The sequence below is a fragment of the Brienomyrus brachyistius genome, chromosome 20, assembly GCF_023856365.1.
Source record: "Brienomyrus brachyistius isolate T26 chromosome 20, BBRACH_0.4, whole genome shotgun sequence".
Lineage (NCBI taxonomy): Eukaryota > Metazoa > Chordata > Actinopteri > Osteoglossiformes > Mormyridae > Brienomyrus > Brienomyrus brachyistius.
The window spans coordinates 1,096,754-1,110,269 of NC_064552.1; the positions used below are offsets into that span (position 1 = coordinate 1,096,754).

Genomic DNA, 13,516 nt, shown 5'->3' on the forward strand with positions numbered 1-13,516 from the left:
AGGAAATTCCTTTTGAGCAACATTATGCTCTCACAGGAAAAGGTAGTACAATATGATATCTGTGAGCGACTGTACGCTCTCACAGGAAATGGCAGTACAATGTCATATCTGTGAGCGACAGTACGCTCTCACAGGAAAAGGTAGTACAATATGATATCTGTGAGCGACTACGCTCTCACAGGAAACGACAGAACAATATCATATCTGTGAGCTACAGTACGCTCTCACAGGAAAAGGTAGTACAATATCATATCTGTGAGCGACAGTACGCTCTCACGGGAAAAGGTAGTACAATATCATATCTGTGAGCGACAGTACGCTCTCACGGGAAAAGGTAGTACAATATCATACCTGTGAGCGACAGTACGCTCTCACGGGAATCGGTAGTACAATATGATATCTGTGAGCGACAGTACGCTCTCACGGGAAACGGTAGTACAATATGATATCTGTGAGCGACAGTCCGCTCTCACAGGAAAAGGTAGTACAATATATCTGTGAGCGACAGTATGCTCTCACAGGAAACAGTAGTACAATGTGATATCTGTGAGTGAGAGTATGCTCTCACGGGAAACGGTAGTACGATATTATATATATGACCGATAGTACGCTGTCATAGGATTCAGTAGTATGATATGATATTTGTGAGCGATAGTACGATATGATTCATGTTAGTGACAATACGCTCTCACAGGAAAAACCAAGACAATATGTGTTATGCTCACAGGAAACAGAATATCTGTGAATCATGGTACGCCATATACTCTTATAGTAATTCAGTAGTGGATGGAACATGCTGTGCTTCTTTCGACTTCGAGGTCTGTTATTTGATGTTGTGTTGTTGTGAATGAGCAGAGGAGTGATTGGTGATAATTAAATGTCCTTCAGTTTTGGACCCTCTTGTTTGCTAATGATCTCACATAACTGTCATGATGGCCCCCAGTGGTGGGACAGTGATCAGAGCTTTGTGCTTTGTTTTGCCAAGCATGCATTCTGAGAATTGGCACAATGTAATACATAAGAACCCGGACTCTTGAGAGACAATGCCACAGCTCTGAGATCAAGAGCCTGACTCCTGACCCTCGGGCATGCCGTCCCCTAACGACCACTATGCCGTCCCCTAACAACCGCCATGCCACGAACTGAAGCTCCTTTTCTGACAGGACGTGCAGGCTGGTGCAGGTGGCACTAAATGCGAGTGTGTTTGTGTCAGACATACTATTCGTCTGCCTTTGCGGCAGAGGTGGTGTGTCTTTTTGAAAAATGCCATCACTATTTCCAGCTTTCCGTAAGTTTGATTGCGGCTGCCTGTCTCTCCTGTGGGATTCCTGCAAGTAGAATTTTCTGTATTGATCCAGAGCTGCGGTCTGTGAATAGGCTGGGATAATGAACACGGCTGCCATCGAACGTAAGCAATCAGTCATGCTTTCCGAGCCGCGGGAAGCTTGCATCACTGGCCCGCCGTGTAAGACAGCCAGTCTTCCCGGCGTAATCGGAGCAGTCATATGCAGCAGTTGCTTACAATCCCCAATTCATTAAAATGTTACAAAACACCCCCCTGCCTTGTAACGTGGTCACTCTCTCTTCTTCTGTCTGTCAGTATCACTCACTCTTATGTGTCACTTTTTCACAATTTTCACTTTGCATGTGTGACCCTTACAGCCTCGGCGTGGTCCGGTCTCCGTTTGAGACTAATACCACCTTGGCGTTCTGTAATCGAGCTCGTGTCGGATCTGGCGGGTCCGGTACCCATGGGTGAGCCATACAGCCTTGGCGTTCTTCTGTAATCGAGCCCGTGTCGGATCTAGCTGGTCCGGTACCCATGGGTGAACCATACAGCCTTGGTGTTATTCTGTAATCGAGCCCGTGTCGGATCTGGCGGGTCCGGTACCCATGGGTGAGCCATACAGCCTTGGCGTTCTGTAATCGAGCCCGTGTTGGATCTGGCGGGTCCGGTACCCATGGGTGAGCCATACAGCCTTGGCGTTCTGTAATCGAGCTCCTGTCGGATCTGGCGGGTCCGGTACCCATGGGTGAGCCATACAGCCTTGGCGTTCTGTAATCGAGCCCGTGTTGGATCTGGCGGGTCCGGTACCCATGGGTGAGCCATACAGCCTTGGCGTTCTTCTGTAATCGAGCTCGTGTCGGACCTGGTGGGTCCGGTACCCATGGGTGAGCCATACAGCCTTGGCGTTCTTCTGTAATCGAGCTCGTGTCGGACCTGGTGGGTCCAGTCCCCATGGGTGAGCCATACAGCCTTGGCGTTCTTCTGTAATCGAGCCCGTGTTGGATCTGGCGGGTCCGGTACCCATGGGTGAGCCATACAGCCTTGGCTTTCTTCTGTAATCTAGCCCGTGTCGGATCTGGCGGGTCCAGTCCCCGTAACTCATACAGCCTCGGCGTGGTTCTGTAGTTAAGTCTGTTGGATGTGGTCCGGATGAAGTGAAGGTGAACAGGCTCCTTTTAATGGGATAGCATAGTGGTGTGGGATCTGCTTAATTGTCCATGACATTACATTGTTTAAGGGGTGGCTTTGGGGCAGTCAGCTGAAAAGGTACTGGTCACTCTGCGGGGGCACTGTCCCTCCTCAGGATCCTCCAGGGGGATCCGCATTGAGTGGGGTGGTGTCGTTTTTAATACGTGGTCTCGGTGAGGTGGGTTAGCTGACAGCACACTCTGTGCTGCAGTGGTACACGTTTCAGGAAGTTTGCTATTTTATGCTTTAAGATGGAAGGTCTCTGTACACGTAGTGGCAGTAAATAAAACAGGACAACAGACCGCTGTCTATTTTTGGGACTTTTTGACAGAGATATATCTACTCGTGTTTCATTTTTCCTCTCCTCTATTGACTCATGTTCATAACCTTTAGTGAATCGCCCACATTAGGTTGTCCTACGTCCGCTAGCAGCATGCTAATCGCGCCACTGTGAGGTTACTGGAGTAATGTCATTCAAATGTTACTGAAACGTGCTCCCTGAATCCCTGGGCAAGCAGAAGACAGGCGTGTGGAGGTCGTGGTGATTCCCCAGGGGGGTCGCTGCACTCCTGGAGCCTCCAGCCTTGCCAACTGCTTGATATGACAAACCAGCTGCAGACAATCTCCCCTTCCATGTTTGTTTATCCTCCTTCTGAAGTTTGTTTCTCTGTAATTATACACAATGCATTACCTCAGAACAGTTTAATTGACAACTGTCATTATCGCAGCCCTGTGCAGACGCCTCTGGGGGGCGCTGTTCTTCAGCCGCCCCTCATCGTGCGCCTCTGTGCGAGTACGCCTCTGGGGGGCGCTGTTCTTCAGCCGCCCCTCATCGTGCGCCTCTGTGCGAGTACGCCTCTGGGGGGCGCTGTTCTTCAGCCGCCCCTCATCGTGCGCCTCTGTGCGAGTACGCCTCTTTTTCATCCTAAATGGGCCCCCTGGCTTTTCATCCTAAAGGGGGCCTCAGCTCTTCATCCTAAAGGGGGCCTCAGCTCTTCATCCTAAAGGGGGCCTCAGCTCTTCATCCTAAAGGGGGCCTCAGCTCTTCTTCCTAAAGGACCCTGGCTTTTCATCCTAATCTGGGTGGGGGGATGGCTTCTCATCCCAAAGGGGCCCCCGGCATCTCATCCAAAAAGGGACCCCAACTTTTCATCCTGAAGGGGCTCCTAGCTTCTCATCCCAAGGGGGGGGCATCTTTTCATCTTAGTGAGCCTCAGCTCCTCTTCCTATGGTGGGACCCAGCCCTGATATTTTTATCCTGCTATTTGTTATTTATCCCTGAAAAGTTTGTGCTGCTGATAAGTGTTGTGTGGGAAGGAGTGGGGTGGGGGGTGGGCTGTGGCCTTTTGTGTACTTTTAAAATGGTAAATGTTTGCTTTCCTTCCCTTCGGAGGGAGAGCTCAGGTAGACCTGGTGCACCGTGCATGCTGTCAGTAAGCAGAATAAACAGCAGCTTGCGAGGACGCCGTGGCACTGGCAGACCTCACAGATGGGAGTCCTCTGTGTGCCGGCTAAGGGCGTCCAATGACAAGTGCTCTGTGCCGCTGCTGGCCCCGCCTACACACACCCCGAGCCAGCTGTCACTGAGGGTCACCCCCTACGCACAGCGTGCCTCTCACCGTGCACCTGAAACATCTGTTTTACCAGCTCTGTGGGGGACGTCGGTGTCTGTCGATGTGTGTCTGTGTTTGTGTGTGTGTGTGTGTGTGTGTGTGTGTGTGGGGGGGGCGGTGGGGGTGGGGGGGGATAGGTACAGTTACATCCCCTGTAATCTGTATCTCCTTCCTTCTTCCTAAGTGTGTAAGAGCAGACGGACTGCGTCACAATCCAGACACGCCCTTCTGCCGTCTGTGTGGGCAGGAACGCATCCTTCAGGAAACGAGAGTCGTCACTCCACAGGCTGGGGGGAGGGGGGGTTGTCCTGGCAGTCAGTGTTGACGTGTTCCTAAGGGAGGGGTCCTTCGATACCCCAAGGCTGGTATTTTCACATCAGCCATCAGACCGGACTCTTGCACAGAACTGGAGTTTAATATGCTCTGAGTGTTAGCGTTGGAGCTTTGGGTCTGTCTGGATCAGTTTGGTGCCAGAAACGCCCTGTGTGTACATTACATTGAAAGTGGCTCTTCTCTGTCTTAATCACCGTGCTGGACGGACTCCCGTGAGCTCTGGGGGAAATGACGTCATGGAACCATGACAGTGACACAGTCACCTTCAGCCGGGTGGTCGCACATAGCAGCATCCCAGTGCGGGTATGAGCTCAGCATGTGAACCCAAGGCTCCTCTCTGAGGGCCGGGGCGCAACTCCGCCTCTTTGGCCCTCATTGGCTAGAGCTTCCATCAGGTGATCCGTCATTGGTGGCTCTCCTCTCTTTTTGCCAAGCTCCTTTTCTCCAGTAAACGTAAACTGCTGGTTGGTTATGCCCTTTAACTTAATGGCAGACCGCAGTGAGATGGGTCCCGAAGCAGCGCAGACGGACCGAGCGGGACCTCGGATGGAGGCTGGCTTGTGATCGTATGAATGTGTTTGTGCTCACAAACTCCTGTTGGCACTTTTCTCCTCCGACATCAGCATGCTGGGAGAAGAGGATGTTCACAAGCGCTAATGAAGCGGGAATCCTTTCTCTCTGTCCCAGCGGTAGAACCACACTTTTATGAGGAAGTTTATTTTATTATACATTGATGTTTCATATACTCTAGCTCTGTGTGGTGTGATTTATTACCAAATTGCTTAAATGCATGTAGCAGCAGATTCTGTAACTGTACGGCTCAGCCCTTGCAGATATGTCTGTGCTCTTCTCTGTGTGACTCTGCTTCTTCGCTTTGTGTCATTGGATCACCCTGTTCTTCGCCACTCTGGCCTGTCCAGGGTCCATGTCTTTGGTCGTCTCTCCCTGAGCTGCCTTTGTAAGCTGCCATATTCACTTCCAAATAAATAAAATTTCAGATGAGTAAATTCTATAGAGAGGAACTATCCATCACTATCATTTAATTTAGCGCTGCATTCTGTACAGCATTGCTGCCAGGCCGCTGTGCTTGGCTCCCAACCGGAGGTCCGCTGACAGATCGCGGGTATCTGGGTGCTGCTGTGGGGTGTAGGTGCCTAACAGAGTAATACTCAGCTGACAGAGAGCGAAGCGGGTTGGAAAAAGAGGCGGAATAATCCGTAAAAGCCCCGAAAAAAAGCCGCATGCAGAAGACGTGTCTCAGAGGGGTGCCGTGCGCTCTCCCGGCCCAATTAGACGAGAGGCCGGGTCCCGCTGGGGTAGCGGTGGCTTGCCGTGGCTGCTCTCCACGCAGACGAGCCGCGGAGATTAATTAGTGGAGTCTTTTGTGTGCCTGTCTTGGGAGGAGGGCTGCTGTTTGGGGGCTAATGCTGTCGCCAGCCTGCTTCCCGTAAAGCAGTTAGGCTGGGCGGCAGCCTGTGTGGCGGAACATTAGGATGATCTGTCCTTCCTCCCTTACCCGAGGTATCCATCTGTCCTTCCTCCCTTACCTGGGGTGTCCATCTGTCCTTCCTCCCTTACCCGAGGTATCCATCTATCCTTCCTCCCTTACCCGAGGTGTCCATCCTTCCTCCCTTACCCGGGGTATCCATCTGTCCTTCCTCCCTTACCCGGGGTGTCCATCTGTCCTTCCTCCCTTACCCGAGGTATCCATCTGTCCTTCCTCCCTTACCCGGGGTATCCATCTGTCCTTCCTCCCTTACCTGGGGTATCCATCTGTCCTTCCTCCCTTACCCGGGGTATCCATCTGTCCTTCCTCCCTTACCTGGGGTGTCCATCTGTCCTTCCTCCCTTACCCGGGGTATCCATCTATCCTTCCTCCCTTACCCGAGGTGTCCATCCTTCCTCCCTTACCCGGGGTATCCATCTGTCCTTCCTCCCTTACCCGGGGTATCCATCTGTCCTTCCTCCCTTACCCGGGGTATCCATCTGTCCTTCCTCCCTTACCCGGGGTATCCATCTGTCCTTCCTCCCTTACCCAGGGTATCCATCTGTCCTTCCTCCCTTACCCGGGGTGTCCATCTGTCCTTCCTCCCTTACCCGGGGTATCCATCTGTCCTTCCTCCCTTACCCGGGGTATCCATCTGTCCTTCCTCCCTTACCCGAGGTATCCATCTGTCCTTTCTCCCTTACCCGAGGTATCCATCTGTCCTTCCTCCCTTACCCGGGGTGTCCATCTCTCCTTCCTCCCTTACCCGAGGTATCCATCTCTCCTTCCTCCCTTACCCGGGGTATCCATCTGTCCTTCCTCCCTTACCCGGGGTGTCCATCTGTCCTTCCTCCCTTACCCGGGGTGTCCATCTGTCCTTCCTCCCTTACCCGGGGTATCCATCTGTCCTTCCTCCCTTACCCGAGGTGTCCATATGTCCTTCTCCAGTTGTGCAGTCTGCCTGCATTGACTTATTTGCCATGGACGCTGACTGGCAGGAATTAATCAGACTTTAATTGGACAAAGTCCCATTTCCAAAATGTGCTCCTTTACATTTTTCATGAACGGCACCCGGAAGAATCCTAACAGCAGAATGATGTCTAACGACTTTCATTGCACATCACGCTGCAGGAGTAATATGTGTCCCTCTCGCAGGAGTCGGATTCCGTTGAGGCCGCATCGCTGCCTCTGCGTCACTTGGATGAGCACAGCGGTCCCTCCTAATTGCCCTGTTGGCTCTGGGCTTGATTGTGCAGTACCTGGTGCGGAATGTCCTGGGTTTTGGCCAGAAGACTGCATGTTTGTCATTGCTGCATTGCTTGCAGAGAGCGTGTCTGCTTTGCTTACCAGAATCCGTCACTGGGGACGGTGGCCCATTACAGCAGCTGGCGGTATTTGCATGCACGTCCTGAGCTCTGCAGATGTAGAGGTGCCTGCAGGCTTCAGCGTGTCTGTGTTTATACAGACTCCTACTCCCTCATAGGTCATCACTTCCTGGAACCCCCACCTCCTAGGTGGCTGTCGATCAAAAGTGAACATAAAGGGGGTGGGGTGCTGATGATGTCGAGGCTGAGCAGCATGTGGATTGGTTGAGCCCTTGGAGATATCGGCACTATGGTATTGAGAGTGTGCGTGGCTCCTAGTCCACCCATTCGGAGGGGTGTGTGTGCTTGTACCTTCTGCTTATGAGTAAGGAGAGCGGAGGGCAGAAGGGCAGCCTTTGATGAACTGTGCTCTGACTTGAATCAAATGCTGTGGGTGATCCACCGGAAAGGCCTGATAATTACTGATGGTGCTCTTTAGCTGTCAACAAATCTGTTTAGTGGGAATCGGGGGGGGGTGGGGGTCAGGGGAGAGTCCATTAGCACCTTGAGATAAATGTAGCGCCCCCCCCCACCACCCAACATAGCCTGTGATAACAGCTAATTTGATGTGATGGAATTGATGAACTCCTAAACTGGCCCCGAACCTTCGGGGGGGCGGGGGGCGGGTCGTACTTGACCCCTCACTGCCCCGATTTCCTGAATGAACTCGAGAGGGTCTCATTTGGAGAACAATGGCGGCGTGTGACATTCTGTAGCTTGGTGGTCGTGTGCCTGCTGGCCAGACAGCGCATTGACACGGCATGTCGGCTGTAACGCAGTCCCTCCCTCGGGACGGGGGCCGCGCTAACATTCCCGCGCATGCTGCCGTTTGCATCCATTTACAGCGTAATAAAAATGTCATCTCAGTATAAATTTTTTAAGTATAAAGGAAATTGGAAGATGACTTCTATTTTCCTGTTTATTCAGGCAGTACATCTTTCATTCTCACACTGATACGAGAAACGCGGACAATTAACTGCTATTTGGGCCAATAAGGCGAGAAGAAGAGGCTGCAATGGAAAACAGAGGCGAGCCTCAGAAGGCTGACTTCCCCCCCATAGCGGCCGGGCTTCTGAGAAAGACCGAGGCTGACGGCCCAATGGCAGCCAGGCCCACCCACCGACGGCAGCCAGCCCCACCCCACCGACGGCGCCCAGCCCCACCCACCGACGCCAGCCAGCCCCTCCCCACCCCTCCGACGGCGCCCAGCCCCACCCACCGACGGCGCCCAGCATCATCCCACCGACGGCAGCCAGCCCCACCCACCGACGCCAGCCAGCCCCTCCCCACCCCTCCGACGGCGCCCAGCCCCTCCCCACCGACGGCGCCCAGCCCCACCCACGGCGCCCAGCCCCACCCACTGACGGCGCCCAGCCCCTCCCCACCGACGGCGCCCAGCCCCACCCACTGACGGCGCCCAGCCCCACCCACTGACGGCGCCCAGCCCCACCCACTGACGGCGCCCAGCCCCACCCACGGCGCCCAGCCCCACCCACTGACGGCGCCCAGCATCACCCCACCGAAGCACCGAAGCAGATTTACTTACTTATTCAGCAGACGCCCTTATCCAAAGCGACACACATTTTGAGATTGCAAGGTCAGACGATCCCAGGAGCAATTTCCATTAAGGGCCTCGCTCAGGGACCCAATGGTGACCTCACTCTGCCGACCCTGGGTTTTGAACCAGCAACCTTCCAGTTTCAGACACGGCAGTTTAACTCAGTGAGCCACATGCCGCCAAGCAGACTGGTTATTTGGTCGACTTCTTGCAGTGATGGTGTGCTGCTGCTCCAGATGGTCACATCTCACCTTGGAGCAGATCTTTGTGCTTTCTGGGCATGAGGAGTGACCGCCTGACCTTCTGCAGGTATGGACTGGCAATCGGAGCCACGAGGACTGAGTCACCGTGTCGCCTGGGGGCGTGGTGCTGATCCAGCATACTCCACGTGTGTCACTCCTGATTTTTTAGCAGATATGGTGTTATGCAGTGTTATGCAATTAGTCAGTTACACCTAGCTGGTCACATGACCTATGCCTGTATTAGACTCTGTAAAAATAAAATGAAAGCGTTGCAGTTGGGTGCTGGACAGTGCCAGCTCCTGCGATGCAGAGTTTATCATCTTAACACCCAACACAGCCGGCCGATCCTCCTTTTGGACCCTCCACGCCTCCCCCAGCTCGCTGCCAGCTACGACCTCCAGACGTCCATGAGATGACGTTGGATGGTTAATCTCTCATGGTCACGGATTGTTGGGATCCCCGTGTGTGTTTCAGAGTTTGCGGTCCTCGTCGTGGAATGCAGAGACATTGGGTGACCAGAGCTTTAACGGAAAGTTCCCTGTGACTGGTTTGCCTCTGTGAAGGTCTAACTACGAGCCCCAACACCAAAATCTCCACATGCTCCAGATTCCAGCAGCAACAGTATGGGCGACTGTGCTTGGTCAGGAGCTACAGCATGTGACACAAAAGAAAGAGAGGTAGCCGGAGCCATGGGGCTTAGCATGGTGCGCTATACAGGAGGGCGAGGCATTCATCTCTGTATCGATCCACCAGAGTTAACTCGTCGGCCTGCTTTACAGCAAGGGGTGATGTGGCTATCTTATATATTGATCACATCTTAGTGATGGGATGGCCTCTCACCCAGAGATGCTAGTCAGGAGTGCAGATCAATGTGATGCATGCACAGACACACACGCACACACACACACACACACAGACAGAGTAGTGCTTTCATGTTCATTTGCGAGTTTGCAGATATTCACGTGTTTACATGCCTGTGTAATTGACAACATAGTTCTGTGGTGTGAACCCTTCAGTTAAAAAGAGAGATTCTTGCTAAGCACTGGTAGAGTGCATCTCCAAAGTAGCATTACAGGTCCACGATGGAGGTTCTAGGTACAGCTCCAGAGGTACTGGTTCTAGGTACAGCTCCAGAGGTACTGGCTCATGGTAAAGATACATGCCCAGAGCCAGAGGTCCCAGGTGGGGGTCCTATGTGGAGGGTGCAGATAGAGCTCCGGAGCCCCAGTGATGCAGCCACAGCAGTCTCTGCTCCCTGGGTGATTATAGGCACAGACAGGCTAGGAAATGAGTCATCTTCCAGGTAATAATTAGACCATTTTTTCTGGAACAAATGGAGTATGAAGCTGTTCTCCTTCCCCCTGATGCTGGGCAGCCAGTGGCTCTTGTGATTCCTCGGCTGTTGTCTGATTCTGTTTCTCCTGTTGCCGGCAGCTCCCTGACCTTGCGGGGCGACGGCTCGCTGTGATTGACGGCTCTAGACCCCTGTTTCTGCGCCATGTGCAGCTTGTCCTTCGCCAAATTCAATCATTTACAGGCTTCGTCTCCTCCTGAGCTTGTTACGGGGACAGCGAGGACACGGGGGGAGTCTGCTTGGAGTCTTAGCCCTCTCACACATGTGGGGTTCTTTTAACTCAAGCTCCTCCTGTGGGTAACCAGTTGGGGATTCGAAGTTTATCATGAATTTATATTTTTTGTGTAGATTCGGAGTGTTCATTTTCATTGTCTTCTTGTCCCTGGGTCCAAACCCATGACCTGCTGGCCATTGAACAGTCTAGATTTTGACCAATAGCTTGGTAAACAGAGTGCAGTGGATGCCATTGGTTAAGCTTTGTGACCATGGATTTATGTCTGAGCACCTGATGTGACCTCCGAGGGCCTTACAGATGTGACCGTGACCACGTAGCTGCCCCCAGCCTCCGTGGGAGGGGGTGTGACCAGACGAGAATCTCCATCTCCCCAGACAAACTGCTCCTCCATCCCAACGTTGTTTACAGCACTTAGAAATTAATTAAGCGTTTTATGATTCGATTACAGGCTTTGGATCTATATCACCTTGTCCTCCTGTCATTCTGAAGGTCTCATTTAGACAGAGCCGGCATGGCACCATAAAACACATGCTAAACACGACCGCGGGCAATAAGCCGCCAGCCGGCTGAAACCGCTCCTCGGTAAGCGCTCTGCTTCGCCGCCGCGCCGGTCAGTGTCTGCGCGCCGGTCCTGTGTGACCGCACTGACCACATGCTCCCTCCCCCTTCTGCCTGGCCGGAGCCGCAGGTGTGGTGCTACTGCACGGGGGATGTTAGCTCTATGGCATGGAGAACATCGCACACCACCACCGAGCAGATGGTGACCCTGAGCAAGAGGAACAACAATGATTCTCCCGGGGGCTTGGAGAGAATCCCAATCATCGTTTTATCAAAACAAATGTGGTGCTGGCACAGATCCCCCCTCCCCCCAACGATGCAGGGGGGGTTGCCATGTGACCTTGGCCAGGGCTCTGCTAACTGTGTCCAGGTGGTAAATGAGCGAATCTGTGGGTCGGCCTTCTCCCGGCGCTGTTCCGGGACCTTCTCAATTTGCTGTCACCGTTTGCTGCCTGTTCTGCTTCTCTTCTGTCTGACTGTGAAATTTTCTCTCCCTCTACAGCAACTCATGAGGGAACGTCAGCAGATGGCCAGCCGGCCTTTCTCCTCCGTGGACGTGGCTCTGGAGGTGGGAGGTGCGCAGATGGAGCTGCTGCACGGCTCAGCCGAGGTGGGTGTCGGAGTTCGTGGCGTGGTGGGAGGGGGTGGCATGCGGCCGTCACCTCTGCTCCGGTGGATAGCGGCTTGAGCAGACCCCCTTGGAGTACGGCATGTCGATTACCCCTTGAACTGCCCATAATGCGCTTTCTAGCGGGTCTGCGTGAGAAGGCCTGCTCTGCCAGTGCTGCCTAACTTGCCAGGCCTTTCATCTCATTCTCAGAGCTTCTTTCTTTGCAGAGGGACCATTAGTGGCCCTGTTTCAGCAGGTACTCTTTGTGATCCTCCCCTAAGCAGACTCCTCTCTGCTTACTATCCAAAGTGAGGAATTTTTATGTTGTGGTGAGACGCCGTTTGGCATCAGTGTGACCTGAGATCTTCCTCCCATTTTGCTGAAATGCGGCCCCTACATCCTGACGTCATCTTCCTGCCTGTATGATCGCAGCCCTGGCTTATCATATTATCCTGGTTGAGTGGAGGGTCCCTGTCTGGCATTTATGCATGTAAGTTTGGGGGCTTCATGCTGCCGGGCTTCTCCACCCCACCCTTCTGCATCTTCACTAAGGAGATCCCCTCCTTCTCCTCCCCTCATGCCCCCCTGCTGGATGTTTCTCCAGAAGCAGTAGGATAGAAAATAGCGTGATTTATTATTATAATTTTTTTTCTGGGGGTTAATTTAGCAGCATCTGTCTGTATTTAATGTGGTCCGTCTCCCGTAACTGCATCATAAAGGACAGCATTTCATGCGCAGTAGTTCCAGTGTGCGTGATGCCGGTCATAAGCAGGCGTTTGGGTCTGGTGCTGAGGTTACCCCTCTCTCCTCTGCCATTCCATGATCTGTCGTCGTCAGCGGCTTTTACCTCCCGGCTTCATTGTGTCCTCGAAACAGCAATCGCTGCCAGGGTCTTTAGAGGGGTTCAGTTTTAGTCTGGAGATCACCACGCCTCAAATGGAGGTCACTGCGCCCGAAATGGAGGTCACTGCATCCAGCTTGGAGGTCAGAAAACAGGAGCTGGTCTGTGTTTAGTGACCACGTCCGCAGCTCTGTCATTTCTCCTCTCTTTACAGTCTGTTTAATGCCCAATTTGCTCGAGTCCTATGTCTCTAAGTCCCATAAGTGTTTTTGCCTGTTTGCATCACTCCAGCTCAGGTTATATGGATTAACAAATGTCACATTCTCCCCCTAAAGCTGCTTCTGGGTGCCACCAGTGTCCAGCTCTTAATGGTTGTATCCACTTAGCTGCAGTTCACAACTCTGTAATTATGCTTGACCTTTTAGTCAACAGCCAGTGCTCAGGGCCGCCGTCTCCAGAGATACCAGTGAACGCCATTGGCTATGGAGTGCCCAAGAGGCTCTTGGGAATGTGTGCTGCCTCTTCAGACTTGTGCCAAGGTCCTCGGATGTGAGCTGCAGCTTCCAGCTCTGCATGGTGCCTTTGTGTTGCTGTGGCTCCTGCTCTCCTCCCTCTCTCTTCATGCCCCCCTAGCTCTCCTTCCTCTCTCCTCATGGCCCCCTTAGCTCTCCTCCCTCTCTCCTCATGCCCCCCTAGCTCTCCTCCCTCTCTCCTCATGCCCCCCTTAGCTCTCCTCCCTCTCTCCTCATGCCCCCCTAGCTCTCCTCCCTCTCTCCTCATGCCCCCCTTAGCTCTCCTCCCTCTCCTCATGCCCCCCTTAGCTCTCCTCCCTCTCTCCTCATGCCC

General features: G+C 53.2%; 1 protein-coding gene across 3 annotated transcripts in view; it reads left to right on the forward strand.

Annotated features, from left to right (window-relative positions):
* atrnl1b (attractin-like 1b) overlaps window positions 1-13,516 on the forward strand; it is a 114,258-nt gene that overhangs the window by 81,996 nt on the left and 18,746 nt on the right. For all 3 annotated transcript variants that reach the window (XM_048986737.1, XM_048986738.1, XM_048986739.1), the window contains one exon: window positions 11,722-11,829. In XM_048986737.1, coding sequence (XP_048842694.1) covers window positions 11,722-11,829 — 108 coding nt within the window. The remainder of the gene's footprint in view (window positions 1-11,721; window positions 11,830-13,516) is intronic.